The following is a 19,025-nucleotide window of genomic DNA, read 5'->3' as shown; positions in this document are numbered from 1 at the left end:
CCAGAGACTGACAGTCCTGCCCCGCCCCGCTGTGATGTGACGCGACGCGACGCGACGTGACGCAGTTGGCGGGCGGATTTGAAACTGCGAGGAAGGCGGCGGCGGCACCCGGAGCGGTAACGGCCGGGCCAGGTCAGGCCTATTCGCGGGGCGGCGTGGGGCCTTGCCGCCGAGTTGCGCCGCGGGCCGGGCCGCGCCTCGCGGTAAAGACGAGGCTGGAAGGGGGCCGGGCGCAGGGGCGGGCGATGCGCGGTGTCGGGATGTTTTTGTTGGCCGCCGGCTTCCCTGTTCGCATTCGGTGCGGTTAGTTTAAACGTACTGTTCGTGCGAGTGGATGTAGCTGCGGCCGGTTCTGCCGCGCTACTGCCCTTTTCCCTGTTGTCGTGTTGATTGTAACAAACTGTGACTTTAAACTCGTCGTTTAAAATAACGTCTCTGAAAATAACTTCCCGTGCCAGCGGCGGATCTCTGGTAAAGTAACGAAAGAATGCGGTATCTTCCCCCGGGAAAATTAGGTCACGGACATATCGCTCTATGCAGGGCGTCTAAACTAAACTTCTGTCACGACTTGTGAGAAGTGGTATTTAGAAGTGTGATTGTGAATCGCAGTTTGTATTGGTAATGGCTTTTAGTAATGTTTGAAAATTTTTTCGGTTAGTAATATGTCAGTCATTTAAGTCCACCCCCCCCACCCCCTCCACAATCAAATAGATCCACTGTAGCGGGTAAAAGTTTGTTTTTCTGCAGACTTTATTTACCTCAAAATGCCACTGTGGGGGACAGTTAAGTTTTTCCAGTTTGATTTCTGTTTTGTGTGCATAGTCTGAAGGTAACCATAATATTATCTTAAAATAGTCTTTCCAGTTATTGTACTGTGATACTGTGAGATCACTTGCAAAATCAATAAGCAGCTTCATAATTAGTGGCTAAGGAACAGATGGATGACTGAAGTGCTAGAAGGAGTACTCATGTTAGTGTGGCCTTTCTGCCAACTGAGAGGACTGAACTGAATCGATTTTGGAACTTGTAGGTTAGAAATGAGGAAAGTAAAGGCAAGGCTATGAGTATAAGTAAAGGCAAAATGGTATGTTTTGATCAAACACGCTGGCACCTCTGTCAATAAAGTGTTAATTTGAAAGGCTGTGGCTGCTGCTGTGTAGTTCTGGCATCTGACCTACACCTTTTCTTTCTTTTTTTCTATTTTTTTTTTAAAGAAACAAATATTTATGTAAATGTCACACTAGTTGGTCCAAATTAGTGCTCTCCTTGCTTATTCTGACCCTTTAGAAAATGGCACTGTGGTATTTATAAAAGCAAATACTCTTAGATCTTGGATTTTCCCTTACTGACAGATTGTGATTTACAGTTTAGTCACAATGAGGCGAAGCTCAAGTATTGCCGGAAGCAGTGGTCGGCAATCGCTGATGCCACTGAGAGTGCAGGACAACAACAAGATGGGTCTTCAAACACCTCAGATGTAAGTGTTGCTGATTATCTTGCTAAGAATAGGTAAATAAAACTAACTATGGAGAGATTTACTGTAGTGTGTTTGAGTGTGTGAGTAGCAACTAAAAAAAAAAAAAAGGAGTAGTGAGACAAAAGCTGCTTGCAGCTGAGGACATTTTCACAAATGTTCTAGTTCTGCAAAAAAACTTTCTTTATTCTATTTGTGCACTGATGACACATTTGAAAATATAAGACTTTTTTCCAACCATAATGGAAGACCTTTAAGATCAAGTCCAACAGAGTGTATGTAGAAAGTGTACACTTACAAATGTTCTCACAGAAGTAGGTTTTGTAATGGACAAATAATGCATTAAAATCAGTTTGGTTTTCCAAGGTGCTGCTATGATGAAGATGCTTAGGCTTGTATTTATGGATTCATAGTTTTCTTGCATGAGCAAAAGCTGAGGTGGTAGACACAATCACTTGAATCCTTCTCCTTATCCTTCAGGAAGGACAAAGGTACGTTTGGGAAGCTGAGCATGAGCAAACCTACACCTGGAACTTCGGAAAGAAAAGTCAGCTTTTTTGGGAAGAGGTATTGATAGCTTTAGATCTCTGTACTTTAAATTAAAACAATAACAGTCACATGTCACTTTGTAATTTTTCTTTCTTGGCAGATTTTCATTATAGAGGATCATGGGTCTGAGACCAGCAGACTGTCTTCAGTTCTGTCATCCTCTGCTCTTTGATCGCTAAACAATAATCCTGTGAAACAGGAATTGCTTTGAGAGCTGTTCTTGCTCTTGGGAATGATACATACTGCAGACCTTAAGAGGTCCTCAATACATTTGCCTATTTAAGGAAGAATGATATATCCAGGACACTCTGCCTTAATTTCTTCTTCTCTCTAAGATGCAAACCTTCCAAAATACTATAATCTTTCTGCTTATTTCATGGCTTTCTGTGTTCTGGTATCTTCTTTGATAGAGCCCTAGTGTTGCAGCAATCTATTCCTTTTATTTTTTTTTTTTTTAATTAAAGATTAAAATATTTCATCAGCTACATCATTTTGTTTCTTCATCTCTGGGGTATTTTTCTGACTTTAAAAACTTTTCTTTTTCAATAAACTAAAGAAAATATTCACCTAGGATGCAGTAATCCCTCTGTTGCATGTATGCATCATATCTTCCAGGGTGATGGTGTTTTTCCAAAGTCATCCTAAACAGAAACCTTCAGGCATCCCTTTGAATAACAAAAGGAAAAGGAACATAATAATAGCAATTTTAGTGATTTGAAGAGAGTGTTTCTTAAATACAGTTCTTGAGACAATACTTGCAATTTTTTGTTCTTAGAGCTAGCGGGGCTGGAGGTTCACGCAACAGTCAGTATGGTGTGTTTGGTACTGAAAAGATAAAAGATCCCAGGCCACTTCATGACAAGGCATTCATCCAACAATGTATCAAGCAGCTTTCTGAGGTAACTTAGTAACTTATTCTAAACTTATGTTATTAGGCATAAAAGATACTAATCAAAATATCTTTCATAGTTTCAACTTTAGACTTTTATTTGGTGACTAATACAGTTTCTTTTTTCTCAGTTTCTTAATGAGAATGGTTATGCTCATAATGTTTCCATGAAGTCACTACAGTCTCCATCTGTTAAGGACTTTTTAAAAATCTTCACTTTTATCTATGAATTCCTCTGCCCTTCTTATGAACTGCCTGACTCAAAATTTGAAGAGGAAATTCCCAGAGTTTTTAAGGAGCTTGGGTAAGATTGTTATTGTTATTCTGCTGTGCTAAGTAGATGAGATGCATCTAGAAATGTAAAAGTTAAGAGTTCTGCATGATAGCTGGGGAGAATGGACAGGCTTCGTTATTCAGATGAGACTCTGAAACTGCAGTGTTGTGATTATTTTATATCACCTTTGTTTAACTCTAAGTTTACTCTCTGATTCTCAGATCATACTATACATTTTATACTTGAACTTGCAGAGCTATATGGGCTCTTGGAAGTTTGCTTTGTAATGTAAAATCTAATTAATTATCTTTGTGTTAAACTTTGAAAAACAGACTTTTTTGACAGACTTTTCTGGTTCACTCTGTTAAAATTTAAGACCTAAAAACCAATTTTAGAATATTAGACCCCATTTATATAGTTAAAGTAACTTTTCTTTTAATTTCTGTCATTCTGCTTCCAAAGCATGGGGTGGAAATAACAGAAATGACCACTGAGGTTAAAAAAAAACACTAAGCAGCTGGGTGTTTTATGCCTAGTCTTTTTCAGTAGGAATCGTTAATGCACCAACACTTTCCAAGAAAGAAAATTCTCTGCCTGTTAATAACAGTGAATTTTCAATCTCACTAAAACAAAAGTGTATTTTACTTCTGTAGATTTGAGCCCATGATGGTGTCAGTGCCAGAGCTCCTGAGATGTTTGGTTCACTTCTCAGTATTTTAGTAAAAGTTTGGTTTAACCTGCAACATTTAAAACTGCTGGCCTAGCTGAAATGTGAAAAAGGAAGTTGCTTTCAAAAAGCTTTACTGTGCTACACCAAGACTAATCCTGGATAAAAAGACTTACTTTGAGAACTCACTTTAAGTTGCTTTTTGACAGTTAGAAAATGGACCTAAATAATTATCTTTTTTAAAAAAAATTTTCATGCTGAATGGCTCATGAGCACTTATTTAGAACCGTCAGTTTATCAGTAGTTTCTTGCCCTATGTTCTTAAAAATAACGTTTGGGCAGCTGTCAGTTTAAAGATAGACTAAAGTCTGCACTTCTGTGTTCCCTGGCCTATACAAGATTTTGAGAGAGTGTCTCTAATTAGAGGGGGCTAAAGAGTGTTTGAAGGAGCAGTTTATAGTGAGGGTTTTTCTGTATGAGGCATTAATCATTCCTGATCTTTGGATATGCAAAAAGTCCATTTCTTCAATAGTTGGGCAGGCCAGGAAGGTGATTGTCCCACTGATACAGCCCACCTGGAATACTGTGTGCAGTTTCGAGTAGTTCAAAGTAAGAACAACATTGAACTCTTACATCTGAGTCCAAAGGAGAGTGAGCACAATGGTTAGAGGTATCAAGGGAGCTTATGAGGAGAAGCTGAGGTCACTTGATTTGTTCAACATGGAGAGAAGAAGGCTGAGGTGCAACCTCGTTTCAGTCTGAAACATCCTCAGGTGGGGCAGGGAAGGGGTGGGTGCTGATCTCCTGTCTGAAGACCAGCAGTAGTGTGTGAGGAAATGGAATGAAGCTGTGTCAGAGGAAATTCAGACTGGGGATTAGGAATAGGCTCTTTGGTGAGAGAGTGGTTGATCACTGAAACAGGCTTCCCAGTGAAGTCCTTATGGCACTAGGCCTCCGAGAGTTACCATAGTTCAAGGAGCATCCCAAGGACACTTAACAATATGGTTTAGTTCTGGGTAGTCCTATGAGAAGCAGGGAGTTGGACTCTATCCTTATGAGTCCCTTCCAACTTGAGATATTCTGTGAGTCACAAAATGAGAAAACCATGATAATTGAGTAAAATAATGCTATGGGAACTTGGTTTATGTCCCTTCAATGTACAATAAGTAGTATAATTAAGTTTGTACTTCCTTCCGTGCCTTGATCTACATCTAAAAATGTCCTGTCGTCTTTTCATCAGTGTTTGTCACAGCTACTAAAAACTTATTTTCTTTTGCTTTGTAGGTACCCCTTTGCATTGTCAAAAAGTTCCATGTACACAGTAGGAGCACCACACACATGGCCTCAGATTGTGACAGCTTTGATTTGGTTAATTGATTGTGTCAAGGTAGCTTTTGCCTTTTTTAAGCCAAGTATTTCCACTTCTCAGGCTGGAATGTTGGTTTCAGTACAGATCTGTTAAATACTTTCTAAAAATCTTTCTTTGGCATTTATATAAAGAAAAAGAGAGGTCCCAGGGTAAACAGAATGTACAAACACCTATCTAACAGAGTAGGAAGCTGGGGCAGCCGGCTTTCCTGTAACAGTGTGAACTGTATGTCTCTGAGCAGCACCATGGATTTTTCAATCTATCCTGAGCTGGTGAAATGCACAAGGTTGAAGATAGCTCCTACACAGAAACTGCTAGGAAGGTAGCACTGTGCTGGCTGACAGGCTACCCTGGAACCTCTTTAACTGAGTAGGAAAGCTGGGGCTGCAGGCTTTTTTCTAACTCTGTGGGAACTGTATGTCTCTGAGTAGCACCCTGGGTTTTTCAGTCTGAGCTGAGCTGGCGAAATGCATACAGTTGAAGATGGCTCCCACAGGGAAGCTGTTAGGAAGGTACCACTGTGATGGCTGACATGCTACCCTGGGATGTCTCTTAAGAGAGTAGGAAAGCTGGGGCTGTGTGACTTCCTGCAGCTCTCAGTGCGAGTACTATGTCTCTGAGGAGCGCACTGGATATTTCAGTCTGAGTTGAGCAGGCAAAATGCATACAGTTGAAGGTGGCTCCCACACAGAAGCTACTAGGAAGGTAGCACTGTGCTAGCTGACAGGCTACCCTGGGGCCTGTTTAACTTGGTAGGAAAGCTGGGGCTGTGGGCTTTGCTGCAACTCTCAGTGTGAACTGTGTGTCTCTGAGGAGCATGCTGGATATTTCAGTCTGAGCTGAGCTGGGTAAATGCATAAGGTTGGAGATAGCTCCCACATAGAAACTGCTAGGAAGGTAGCACGTTGCTGGCTGACAGGCTACCCTGGGACTTGACTTTCAGCATTTTTTAAACTGAGGTTTTTAATATTACTATTTTTTAACTAGATAGATTTGTGTATGAGAAGGGGGGGAAATGATGACTTATATGTACCTAAAACTGTGAAAAGTTATAATGCATAGATTAATAATGGGTATAGTCATGTATCTTCAGTGCACATCTTCTGCTATTGTGACATATGCTATCTTCTCCTAAATCCGAAGTCAATAGCAATTATATAAATGTGTGATTTGTTGTACAGAGTGGAGGAGTTGTGTTTGGGTGGGTGTTTCTTGACTTTTTGGGGTTTTTTTTATGTAATAGTGTTAACTTTCTGTTGCTGCCAGCTCAGTTCTAAGCAAAACTTGGACTCTGACAGAAGTTTGCCACTACTGAGTTGCACATTCATGAAAATCCCCTCCCTTATGCTGAAAAGACACATTTGTCTTAGCAAGGCAATTTGAATATCCAGTTAATGCCTCTTCTGTGCGTTTAGGCAACTAAACAGGCTCATTACCCTGATTCTGAAGCAGCACCATTATACCCTGCTTGCTTAAATCGTAATCCAGAGTTGCTTTGCTACTTAACATAAACGTGAAACTAATAGGAAAACTAATGGGCATCAGCACACTTGTTCTTTGTTCCCCCGTGCCTTTCAGTTGTATGCTGCCATGAGGGAAAATGCACCGTCATTTGATGATGGACAGAACTGGGGAGGAGAGACAGATGATGGAATTGTACATAATAAGGTACCATAAAAAATAAGCTGTTATGAAAATTTTTGACTAAATTTTGTCATATGCTGTAACAATGCAATTTAAATATGCCACAACAATTTTTTTTTTTAATACATTCTGTTCAGTTGTATATTCAGAGTTCTTTAGGAAGTATAGTAACATTATATAAAAAGGCTGGTTGACTAGTTTCCAGAGCAAAATCACAGCCACTCTATTGGTGAAGACCAGATGTTAAACTGAAATGCCTTATGAGTTGCTAATGCTTGGGTTCTCCTTTGTGGAGAAATGGATTCATGCTGTTTGTTTACTCTCTTAGTAGAGTCTCAAGTATATTTCTCTTTAACACTTGAGTCTTCTATAGTTAACAGCAGTATGGTGTAAAGACAATGACTGAGTTATAAACATGGTGGCTCCTGTGATACCTACTTAGTTTACTCTTTAAAAATTGATCAAAATGTTTCATTTCTGATCCACAAAATAGGGTGTTGATCTAATTCAGGCACTTAAAAATTCAGTGGCTTCATTTGTTTCTAACTTATCATAGATTATTAGTGCTATTCAGGTTTAACTCTGTTAATTCACAGCAGATGTTTGGAAGGAGTTGTATGATATGCCAGAAAACTTAGAAAATCACATAAATCTAATTAAATCGGCATTTTGGACTAGGGTTACAAACTTGACAGTTTTTTACATGCTTTTAAACTGAATATGTGCTTATACACTGATACATATATGTTGAAATAAAATTTGCAATATTTATGCAGTTGCTTCTGAAAGATTTGTAATTTAACATCTCTAGTAAATTCTTTTTTGGGTAGCCTTTCGTTAATTCTAGATCAGTTCTCCAACATCTGAAGTATAGTGATCATAGTTACTGAAGAAGTCTGTTAAACAGACCTACAGTTTCTGTAAACTAGCATGAGAGGATTGTGTGCTTCAAGATAATAAATATTTTATCTACTATCCTTGTTAGGTATCCTAGAAAAATATATCAAGTATTTCCAGATCATGTTAATGTGGCTTTTAGATGTCTCCTTCTGCCTACATATTATGTGTTGACATTCTTTGTGTAAAGGTAGGAGGAAAAAAAGTAGATTTTTACAGAAGTGCAGTCAAACAAGTAAAAGATTTTTGGTGTTGTTTAATTATGTTAATTGAGTAGATTTAGACTATCTAGGTATTTTACAGCCTTTTGAATTAAAACTTTTTGTAATTGTTTTAGCTTTTCATGGACTACTCTGTGAAGTGCTATGATCTTTTCATGAAAGGGAGAGATACTTTTGAAGAAATGGATGCAGAAGTGCAATCAAAATTAAGTAAGTTTTCATGGTTTAGTGACATATTTAATTGTTTTACTAGTTTCTCCTGGCACATTTTGCTCAGTTTGCAAGTGAAATTCCCAAGTACCTCTCAGTTACTTTGACTTAATTCACTTATTTTGGTGCGTTGTTATTAGTAGAGACACATCATGCTCTGCTGTCATCTCTAACTGTGTAATCTTATTGTTTTCAATGGTTTTGTGACAGAAAAGCAGTACACAATCCATCATGCAACTTCTGTGTATGCAGATGATTCTTGTTTCTGTCTGACAAAGTTAACAATGAAAAAGAAAAATTACCAGAGGATGCACATCAGAGAAGCAAGGAAGTTCAACTCCCAAAATCTCTGAAAATAGTCTGCAAGAGTTCCAAACTCTGATGTGAAATTTGGCATGCACCTATGTTTGTCTTCAGGGAGACTTAAAATTATTAATTTGACCATTGGATGTATTCATTTCATCAGCTACAGAAATATAAACAGAATATGAGAAAAAAGAAAAAAATAGTTCTCACTTTCTGTGCCCTCCTATGAAAACCCAGACTAAGGATGTATCTATTGCAAGCTGGAGTCATCAATTGGAAACACAAGCTACCAGCCTATTACTAGGTATTAGGAGGAAAAAGTAGTCCTGCCATTGTTTGGCAAAGACTGAGAAAGATGTCCCAAGAAGTAAAGAAGTATGTGTATCAGAAGCAAATAAATCAATTACCTCGTGAAGCTGAAACACATGAAAACTTATCTAACAACCACTGATTTATTGTGTGAGCTATATGAGAGTTTGAAAAGTGTGACCTTACAGGAGTAATTTTTGGCTCTTTCATGACATTGGGACTAAAAAACATATTTCTTCTTTGTTTTGTGATTTTTGCCTTTTTACTTTGTAAAAAAGGGGGGTTTGATGCATTTGTTGGTTGTGTTTTGGGGTTTGGTTGTGTGTTTAGGTTTTTTTTAGTTCAAAATAATTATCCAGACAATGGGTATTTACTATGCTGAAGCTAAAGTAAAGACACTCAGATTATGTGGTGATAATTGGTAAGGTAAATTTGTAACCACTTTTTTGTTGTTGTTGCCCAGAGGATTTGTTTAATATAGATGAATTCCCGATAGAAGGTTTAGCAGCTGACAACAAAAGACTTCAGGAAGAGATTGCAAGACTAGAAAAAGAAAAGGAAAGTGAGCCGGTTAGTAAATTGTGTCAATGCTTATTTGTATGGTGGAGTTGAATTTTCTATTATTGTCATTATTTAAACAAAGATACTGATAATATGTTATAACAAGTAGAAAATTATTTTCAGTGCTCTATGAGATTTTTAATTAGGCCAGGTTGTTATAAACTCTATACCATTATAGTGCAGGTATTTACTGTGGAGATTTCAGTCACACTTTGTTATTCTACAGATCTTTTTAGGTAATGACATTTTGCTTGGGCAGAAATATTAATAAAGTACTTGAACCACATTTTTTTTTTCATACTTCAACATTATCTTTTCGAAAAGTGTTGGTGTAAGAGCTTTTCAGGAGATGAGAGCAGGGGGCATTGAGTGATAACAACATATTTAAGGAAAAATATTTTGTTTGAAAATATGTATTCTGCTTTTAGTACATCATGAGTTTAAAGGTGGTTTAGTGTCTGTGCAGCTTTCAAATTGAGACTTCTGCCTACTGTGCAAAATGTGCTGTTTGTATTCCCAGTTTTCATTGCCCTTAGTTTTATCTACCCTTTTTGTGTTACATTTAATTTGTGTATTACCTGTAGAGAGAACTTTCTTAATGAAAGGCCTAATGCAAATCAAAGACTAACTGCTGAAAAGCAAGAATTAAGATACAAACCAGCATTTCAGCCTTTTTTTTGTTATTATTTTAAAGATGCTTAATTGGATTCAGCTGTCAGATAAAAATTTATTCAGGGTCTTGAATTTTATTTCTATAGTATTGAAGTTGACCAATTACTGTATGGGCTTGTCTGGAAAGTAAGAGTATTCTTTGAGGTTAATACACTAGTGTTGTTCTTTCCATGCATTTACTAGGATCGTAGAGTAACACTACGAAACCTGAAATCGTCTCTTCAAGCAGATGTCCAGAAATACCAGGCTTACTTGGATAATCTGGAATCTCATGTAGCCATCCTTGATCAAAAAATTGAAGGTGTTAATGAGGAAGTTGAGACAGCAGGTAAGAAGGCCTTGGTCACAAGTGGGATAATGAAGCTAGAAATAGGTTTAAAATAATTGTAATTCTCAGCTTCAGGACAGAGTGTGATACTTAGTGTACAATGATGCTACAAATAAACTTACCAAAATTGATTACTACTAAAGATTTTTTGGCTGATACTTGTTTGTACGCTAGAGTAAGGAAGTTTGCATATTATTTACTTCCGAAAATACAGAGAAATTAGGTTTCACTCTCAGGCTGGTATTTTACATCCATTTCACAAGTGTTCTGTGAATTTAGGAATGGAAGTAGAAGCACTGAAGCAAGAGAATGCCCGGCTGCAGCACATCTTTGATAACCAAAAGTACTCAGTTGCGGATATTGAGAGAATAAATCATGAGAGAAATGAGTTGCAGCAAACCATTAACAAGCTGACTAAGGAGGTGGAAGCAGAGGAACATCAGCTGTGGAATGAAGAGTTAAAATATGCTAGGAATAAAGAGGCGGTATGTGAAAACCCTGCTACACTGAGAGGTGGCTAGGAGTTTTCATTCTGTAAGGTTAAACTTGGGGCTTGGACTATTGCTAATTTCTTTCCTAAATCTAACATTCACAAGCTTCTGTTTATAATCTCTCTGAAAAATACTTCTTTTGCCCTTTTTCTGTTTTGAGCATAATGGAAATCTATCGTTTTTGTGGAGGGTTTGGGGTTTTTTGTCTGCATCACAAGGGCCGTAGAACATGCACCACTGACAGCTCTCACTGTTATAGCATGAAGAGCTTTGATAACATTAGTTTGAAATTGCTTGGATAACAAAAGCAATTTCAGGTTAATGTTAAGATTTCCTAGCAAAGAAGTAATGCAAAACCGGTGCTTTGAATCAATATCTCTGCAGGCATTTAGGGCCAGGTTGGTCCCTTATGTGGAAGTTCTAATAAGCTTTAAGGGCTAAATTCAGTTCCATCAAACAGAATGAAGACTTGGCCCTGTAAGTTGTGGGATTTAAAAGCTTCTGCTTTACTAAATGGAGAACTTAAAAAAAAAAAAAAAAGTTTCAAATATCTATTGCATTTGGCACGGTTTAGCTTTATCAAGCACTTGAGCTTAAATGGCTCATACTGTGCAAGTGTGAAGCACGTAAAATGAGGGGAAAAAACTCTTCTGTTTGGCATTTGTGTATGAGCGACACTCATCAGAGCACAGGAAAGAAACTTCATAAGCTTTGTCTTAGAGGTATGCTCAAGTTAGTTTGTTATTAGGATGTGTAGCTATGTGGCATTTCCTTTCAAAACCAATGACAGAAAGTATGTATTGACATGACTGATCACTGTTTTAGTTGTTTGCATTATTTCCAAGCATGTTTTTCCTTCCCAATCAAGTAATCCTCGATAACTTGAGGCAGGAAAAAGTATGGCAGATGAATCAGGAAAACCAGAGGTTAAGCCATTCAGTTTCACCTACAAACACTGAGAAACCTTGCAGAGCAAACTGAATCATAAAACAAATCATAAAATGGCACTTAACATGAAAAATGGAAAGTGCTGTACAATTCTTGTATACCAGGGCATGACTTGGAATGACATTTGTACAGAGGAGCTCAGAAACCTACTTTTGGCAAAGAATACTTTTGGCAAAGATTTTCACTTGTTTTCCTTCTATGATTTTTGCCCTTTTCTCCTCTCAACAGATTGAAATGCAACTGGCAGAGTATCATAAACTGGCTCGAAAGCTGAAATTAATTCCAGTAAGTGCTGAGAATTCCAAAGGCCATGACTTCGAGATCCAATTTAATCCTGAGGCAGGTCCAAATTGCCTAGTCAAATACAGAACTCAGATCAAGGTAAGTAGGGTCAACACTAAATGTTTCTGTTAATGCTTACAAAACAAGTGTTTCTCTGAAAATGTTGGAAAGGTGGTATCTCTTAATCTCTCCATGAAACTTAATTGAAAAGCTTGTGTGATGTGTCACCACAACTACATTATTATATAGGAAGGAAACTTGATATTGGAGAGTACAACAGCCTAAACATAAACAGGATGAGGAAGGATGTACTGGGATACATCTTAGCTCAAACTACAAAACTGCATTAGCCAGGTCTTCGTGTATATGTATTACAGGCTCCCCTTATGGAGATCATTAACCAGACTGAGGAAGAAATTAGGAAAGCTACTCAACGGAAAATGACTTTGGAAGATACTTTGGAACAGGTATGTTGGTTAATGAAGATTAGAACTAAGATACCGTAATGCTACCTGTTGGTCTCTTTTTGACATTTGGCATGGGTGAAGTGTGGTGTGGTGGGTTGTTTGACTTGGAATTTTGAAGGAAAGGAAGTTGTGAGAAGATTGCTTTAATTATGATGGAACCTAAAAGATTTTGTGAGAATAAGATCTTCTTCTGTTAGTTGCAATAATGTGTATTCCCCACATTGAAGATTATGCCGCTTACATATTATTTGACCATAAACGTTGGAAAGATTGGTTTTAATAATTCACTTATTCCAGTCTGTTGTGTGGCTTACTATCACTGACTAGTTCTCAAGAAGATTTTTAACAATATTGGGTTCACGATGGTTTGGACAAAGGAGAATTTTATTTCCTTGTTCTTTCCCTGCCTCAGTTTTTATTGCTGACCATGGCAGTATATGATATGCAATATCATTTTGACTAAATTTTAGTCCGCTATCCTGACTATGCCCCTTCCCAGCCCCTTGCCTGCCCTTGCCCTGCTCGCTGAGGGGCCATGGGAGGGAGAGAAAACCTCAATGTTGTACAAGCTACTGGTGTGTTATGAACACTGGTTTGAGCTGTTTATCCAAAATAAAGCACCATACAGGCTGCTGTGAAGAAAGCTAATCCCATCCTGGCCTGGCCTAGTTTAAATATTTCTGGGCTACCACATGTTATTTGTGATGGTATGGAGTTATATGTTGGAATTCTTTGATTTAGATTTTTTTTTGGTCATATTGTCCTTCTAGGCGAATGTAATGGTAGTAGACAAGCAAAGCAGTGTGAAAACACTGAAAGAAGAAGCTGAAAAGCTGGATGACCTTTACCATCAGAAGCTTAAGGTAAGAACTTCTTGTAGATTGATGGCAATTTATCCTTAATGATATCTGTGATCTTTGTATTAATACATAAGTTTTTTGTTTACATTTTTGTTTATTTGTACCTCTGCCTTTGCTTCCTCCGATTTCCTATTGCAGGATTCTCTCATTCTTTTCAAGAAATATTTTGTTACTGTAAGTGAGTCAGTTTTCACTTTCTCATTAGAGAATCTAGTATCATACTTCAGATCCTGTAAATCATAAGCTACTACATCCAGTAATAAAAGCAACGGCAAACATCTCGTGGCCTCTGGATATCTCAAAGCATCTGCCCAAAGGAGATAATTTTACAGTTAACAGAACCTGTCATGTCTATTCAATTTGTATATAAGAAACACACTGGTTTTAGTAAACACATTTAATCGCATTAAAAACTAAGAAAAACATTATTTGACTAAAAGCACATTAAATGTTTTACTGACAGAAGATAGTTGTTTTCTTTGTTCTTTCTCAGTAGAGAACAGTCCCTGTCTTTTTCCTCACTTGAAGTTTAGCAACAAAACATATCCCTCTCTAACAGCTATGTGGCTGCTTCAGTACCTCCCAAGCTTCTCTAAAAGAACAGCTTTGGTGGGGCTGTGGTGCCCAGGAGAAAAATGCTTTGGAACTAAGCTACATACCTGCTTTTTCAAGTCCCAGGTCCTGTGCTGTAACTACAAAACAGGGTTATTTAATTGTTAATACTTGCTTAGGTGGATGAAGGCAATTCATTTAGTTTGTTGCTTTCAAAAACACCTAAAATTTAGCTTTTGATTTAATGCCATTGACTTAAGTGTATGCTTTTATTTCAAGGTGAGGTTATGGTAACCATCCAGTTGCAACTGTGTATCCTATGAGTCATATAATTCTTTGTGTAATCTTTAAAATGCTATCTGTAAGACTTCAGGATTTAAATTATTTTTGAAGGACCATGTTTCAGTCATTTACTGGAATTGCATATATAGTTGATGGTTGAATTTAATTTAGGTTTACACATTTAATTGTGCTAAGTATGACAGCTGTGTCATTCTCCTTTGAGAGATGATTACTTACATTTTATACTCTTCTTTCAGACATAAAAGGAAAAATCAGTTTTCTTACATAAATGTGACTTTATTTCTTTAACCTAGAAACAGTTGTGCATGATATTCCATTTCTAAGCTATTTAAAGTATATAAACAATACTTTTTGAGCTGAACTTTGAAGGGAAAATAGCTGCAACACAAACACTGAAATACAGTTAGAGAAATAAAGGGAAGGATAGGCTTGTTTTTGGGTGGAAGATAACACAGAAAATACCTGAAACTTTAGGTTTGGGAGGATATCCTTGGGGTTCTTTTTAGTTCTGAGTGCGGAGTTACTTGTAAGAATTCTGAATTCCAGTATCTGGTTGCAAAACATAAAGGAGAAAAAAATCCTAATTATTCCTGAGTTATGCAATTGTTTTTTCCCTCCTTGTGTTTACAGGAGGCAGAAGAGGAAGAGCAAAAATTTGCAAATGAACTGGAATTGCTAGAGAAGCATAAACAATTACTTGAGAGTGGTATCAACGAAGGTCTCAGTGAAGCCACAAATGAATTGCATGATCTTCAACGACAGTAAGGGCCATAATTTCAAGCAGTGTCATTTATTTTGGTGGTTCTATGTTTTAAAGATGAAAACAGTTTCTTGACTCCTTGTGTTCAATTCTTTGGTGGACAGATATCTTAATATACAGTTTCCACAAATTCACATTTAAAAGATGTTTCTCCTCGACACTTAATATTTTGCTAGAATTTTTGTCTGCCGTATCAGAACTCTTGTTTTCCATAGGGTTTGTTTTGTATATATATGGTTATAGTAAGGAAATTAGTTTGCTTCCAAACCTGTGTGTCAACTACATTGCTTAGGTCTACAGCCTGAAGTTTGGAAGGACTATTCTGACTCTGTTCTTACCAGTTAGTAGTACTCCTTTAAATTGAGTATTAATATACAAGTCTAACTAATACAAAAAAATATGGCTAAACATGACACTACATCAGACTTGACAAAGTGAAGGGTTTAGGTGTCAGGAATTTTACCATTGTGGACATGACTTTTTAAGTATCTTTACTGTTTAGGTATCAAGTTGTTATGCAGACAACAACAGAAGAGAGCAGGAGAGCTGGTGATAACCTGAATCGTCTTTTAGAAGTGATTGCTACTCATGTAGTATCTATTGAGGTAAGCTAAAATTGCATATCCAGAAATACATCTTTCAGAGACATTTGCAACTGCAGTTAAACACATGCAGATTAGAACTTACTCTTTCCAATGAAGTGTCAGGTTTTTAGGGCTGCTGCACCAAGTCTGTGGATTCTAGTTAAATAAATTTGTTGACAAAACCTTTGGTATAAATAGTCAGAATTGATCATTAAATTTTAGCAGTAACATCCTGTGAGGTTTAATCTGCTTCTGATACATGTCTTTCAGAGAAGTGTTTAACTGAAATTACTTAACCTGTGCAATGATTGTTTAAAATACTTTAACAGAAACAATACAATAGAGACCGTAATAACTAATAAACTTTCTGTAACTCTTTTCTAGAAATATCTTGATGAACAGAATGCAAAAATTGACAGAGATTATGAAGAGTTCATGTCTGAAGATCTATTGTCAGCCTTGACTGGAATTCTAGAGAGTTATAAAAAGAAGGCTGAAAGTCTGTAAATACTAAAAAGGTGAAGATGAAAATTTTGCATTTCTGAAGCTCTGGGTGGTGCCTTCTAAAAGGATGGGTACTTGCTGTGTATAGAAGTGAAAGTGGTTTTAAGTGTAAGGAAATATTTATGAACTTCCTTTGGTTTATTGACACAAATAAACAACATACTTCCATTTTCTTTAAAAAGACTTTGCTTACATTTCCCCGTTGTAATATATTGTATGTGACTACAACCATATCTGACAAGGCAACTGTGGAACAACTTTATTTCACTTTTTCTTTATAATCAAATCATTTATGCACTTTTAGGAAGATTTTCAGACAAAAGTACAGTTAACCTGATAAAATAACAAGTCAGAGTGGATTTAAAGATGGAACCAAAAGTGACAGCACAAATGCAGAGGGTATTGACACTTTGAAATACTTCTTAAAAATAACTAGCACCTTTTGCAAATGTGTAAGATTGCTAACTGGGACAAGTTGTGCTTTCCTTTTAGGAGTATAGTTTGTGCATTTTGTAGTAGACATACATATTTAGTGCATGTGCATGACAGTGTACATCCTTCCCCAAACCTTTCTCTTGGTAGCAAGATCAGATGTGTTTCTCTTGCTTGTTCAGTTATCTATGAAACTGCTCAGAAAACCCTTCTTATGTGTTTAAGATGTTTTCTTTAAACAAAAACCTCTTTGTAGTTATCAGTAGTTGTACAGTAGTCTTGTCTAAAGACAGGTAGTCATTTGGAAAACAAAGTTCCCTAATTACTCAGTCCCGCTGTATTTCTTCAATATGTATAGCAGAGAGATCAAAGTAGGACAACATGTATTCTGCCAATATAGCTGATCAGTTGTAGATTTGGCCAGTGTTGGATACATCAAAATAGTCTAAAATGAGTCTGCATTCTTCTTGTTAGACCAGGAGGACAGACTATTTGGAGAGCTCCAGTCTAAATATTTTGTGGCTTCTGCAGGGGGGTTGGACTAGATGATCTCTAAAGGTCCCTTCCAACTCCTACCATTCTGTGATTCTACTTCGTTGTTCAGTGATATATGGAATTAGTATCTTCTTTATTCTGTACGTACCTTTGTCTTTAGGGGGGAAAAATAAGACCCTGCAGTTATGTCTTAGATAGTTTAGTTTGTAATGGCATTTCCTAATAAAAGTATTGAAGCATTTGAGTGTTTTAAGAGTTCAGTGATAAATATCACTGATTCAAATATACAATAATAAAAATTACTTTGCAGTCTGTTCAAAAATGTTTAGCAGCTGACAGCTAAATGAAGTTGCTGCTTAATTCTAGAATTAGATGCTATTTGAATGAAACACAGATCCCTAGGATATACAACAAAACTTAAGTTGGACCATCTGAACACAAACTGCAAATAAAAACTAAATAGTCTTTTAATTCTAGACTATTCTTGCAGAGCATGTATAAAACTCAGTTGTCATTAATATAATGTGTGAATCTTCTGACTCTGGGATGAGTAACTTCTTTCAGATCTTATGATAATGATGGCATTATTTAAGCTTCTAAATTTCTATTATTTTGTACTCCAGAAGTTTAATTTGACAGCTATAAATGTTTTCTGACAAGTCGGTAGTATTTCCACTTTTTTTCTGTTGTCCTTTTTCATTTTACCTTTTACAAAACTTCTGTAACAGCGTAATCCTTAACAAAAAAACATTAGATCACAAAATAGAAAAGCTTCTGGAGAGAAGGAACTGATATTTGTTATCTAAAGCATTATTCTTCTAATTAAGCAAAACTGTGAACCATACATAATCATGTTCCTTTAAAATATGAGCTTATTTAGGGGCTATGCTCTCTTTTGGATGCCTGATACTTGTTTACTTCTGTAACTTGTTCTTGTGTTTGTTAATATCTGCAGGTTCTTTGCCATATGGAGTGGTCAGTTGACTGAGTAAATGAAAGCAAAATAAATGTCATTTTTAAGGACTAATACTAATCCAATGGTAATGGATTAAAGAATCAAGGTCACAACAACCTTCCTTCATGTATTGGCAAATTTCATATTCTGAAACTAGTCTGACTTATAAAAAGTTTGGAGTGTTTGCAACACATTTGGAGTGTTGGCAACATGTTTTTCTTACTGGGTTGAACTGTTGGTCTGTATGTCGGTTAAACTGAATTGACTTTAGAACCAGCTTAGGCTTTGACCTAAGTTCTGTGAAATACCATGGGGATAGTATTGTAATATATCGTAGATTAAGATTGGCCCAAGTCTACTAGGTAATGCATCTTCACATTTTAAAATGGAGGGAAATTTTCAATTCTTCTTGAACGTTGCTCCCGTCATATTCTGGAGTTAGGTAGTCATTTTTTATTTGTTTTCTAGAACCTGACTTTTAATTTAGACATTATACACTAGAACGTAATTACTACTCTTGATTTTGATTTTTGCTTCTTTTCTTTCTTTTCTTACCAGAATGTAAAGTCTTAATCAGAATGTACCACTAGTACCTGTACATTTTGGTAATAAGAGTCATTTGTAAATTTTGATAGCTTTTGTATGGCTACAAATCCTTTATCTATGGCTACTGTATCTTTTGTACACTTTACTTAATATGCCTTGAGTATGTGTATTTTTCATACTCAATAAAATTTCTTAAACTTGTTTCTCTGAAGGTTAGATTCTTAATGTAAGTGCAGAACCATGACATAAAAAGAACAATTAACTTGATATTCCTGGAGGAACTAGGTAATTATCTTAGTAGCAGATAAATTCCCTGACCATTCTTCCTGTTAAATGTGCATTATGTAGAGGAAAAATAAAGATCTGTTTTCTGTAAATTGCAAAGGAATAGGGGGTTGGACTAGATGATCTCTAAAGGTCCCTTCCAACCCCTACCATTCTATGATTTATGTAAGAATAAAAATTGCCTTAACCTT

At 36.7% G+C, this 19,025-nt stretch overlaps 1 protein-coding gene across 1 annotated transcript; it reads left to right on the top strand.

Moving 5' to 3' along the window:
• The first annotated feature begins 54 nt into the window (after window positions 1-54).
• NDC80 (NDC80 kinetochore complex component) lies at window positions 55-16,680 on the top strand. The gene is made up of 17 exons (XM_061995502.1): window positions 55-132; window positions 1,367-1,477; window positions 1,955-2,041; window positions 2,799-2,922; window positions 3,044-3,216; window positions 5,138-5,240; window positions 6,801-6,890; window positions 8,101-8,194; window positions 9,273-9,379; window positions 10,226-10,370; window positions 10,650-10,855; window positions 12,038-12,190; window positions 12,469-12,558; window positions 13,329-13,421; window positions 14,904-15,034; window positions 15,536-15,638; window positions 16,002-16,680. The coding sequence occupies exons 2-17, from the start codon at window positions 1,377-1,379 to the stop codon at window positions 16,122-16,124; spliced, it is 1,923 nt and encodes a 640-aa protein (XP_061851486.1). The 5' UTR covers window positions 55-132; window positions 1,367-1,376; the 3' UTR covers window positions 16,125-16,680.
• The last annotated feature ends 2,345 nt before the right edge of the window (window positions 16,681-19,025 follow it).

This window comes from Colius striatus, chromosome 4 (genome assembly GCF_028858725.1).
Source record: "Colius striatus isolate bColStr4 chromosome 4, bColStr4.1.hap1, whole genome shotgun sequence".
Lineage (NCBI taxonomy): Eukaryota > Metazoa > Chordata > Aves > Coliiformes > Coliidae > Colius > Colius striatus.
This window is presented reverse-complemented; position numbering and strand designations above follow the sequence as displayed.

Coding starts and splice junctions, on each gene's coding strand:
- NDC80 (XM_061995502.1), top strand. CDS start 1,377: ATGAGGCGAAGCTCAAGTATTGCCGGAAGCAGTGGTCGGCAATCGCTG. Junction 6,891..8,100: donor ATGGAATTGTACATAATAAG/GTACCATAAAAA, acceptor TAATTGTTTTAG/CTTTTCATGGACTACTCTGT. Junction 15,639..16,001: donor CTCATGTAGTATCTATTGAG/GTAAGCTAAAAT, acceptor ACTCTTTTCTAG/AAATATCTTGATGAACAGAA.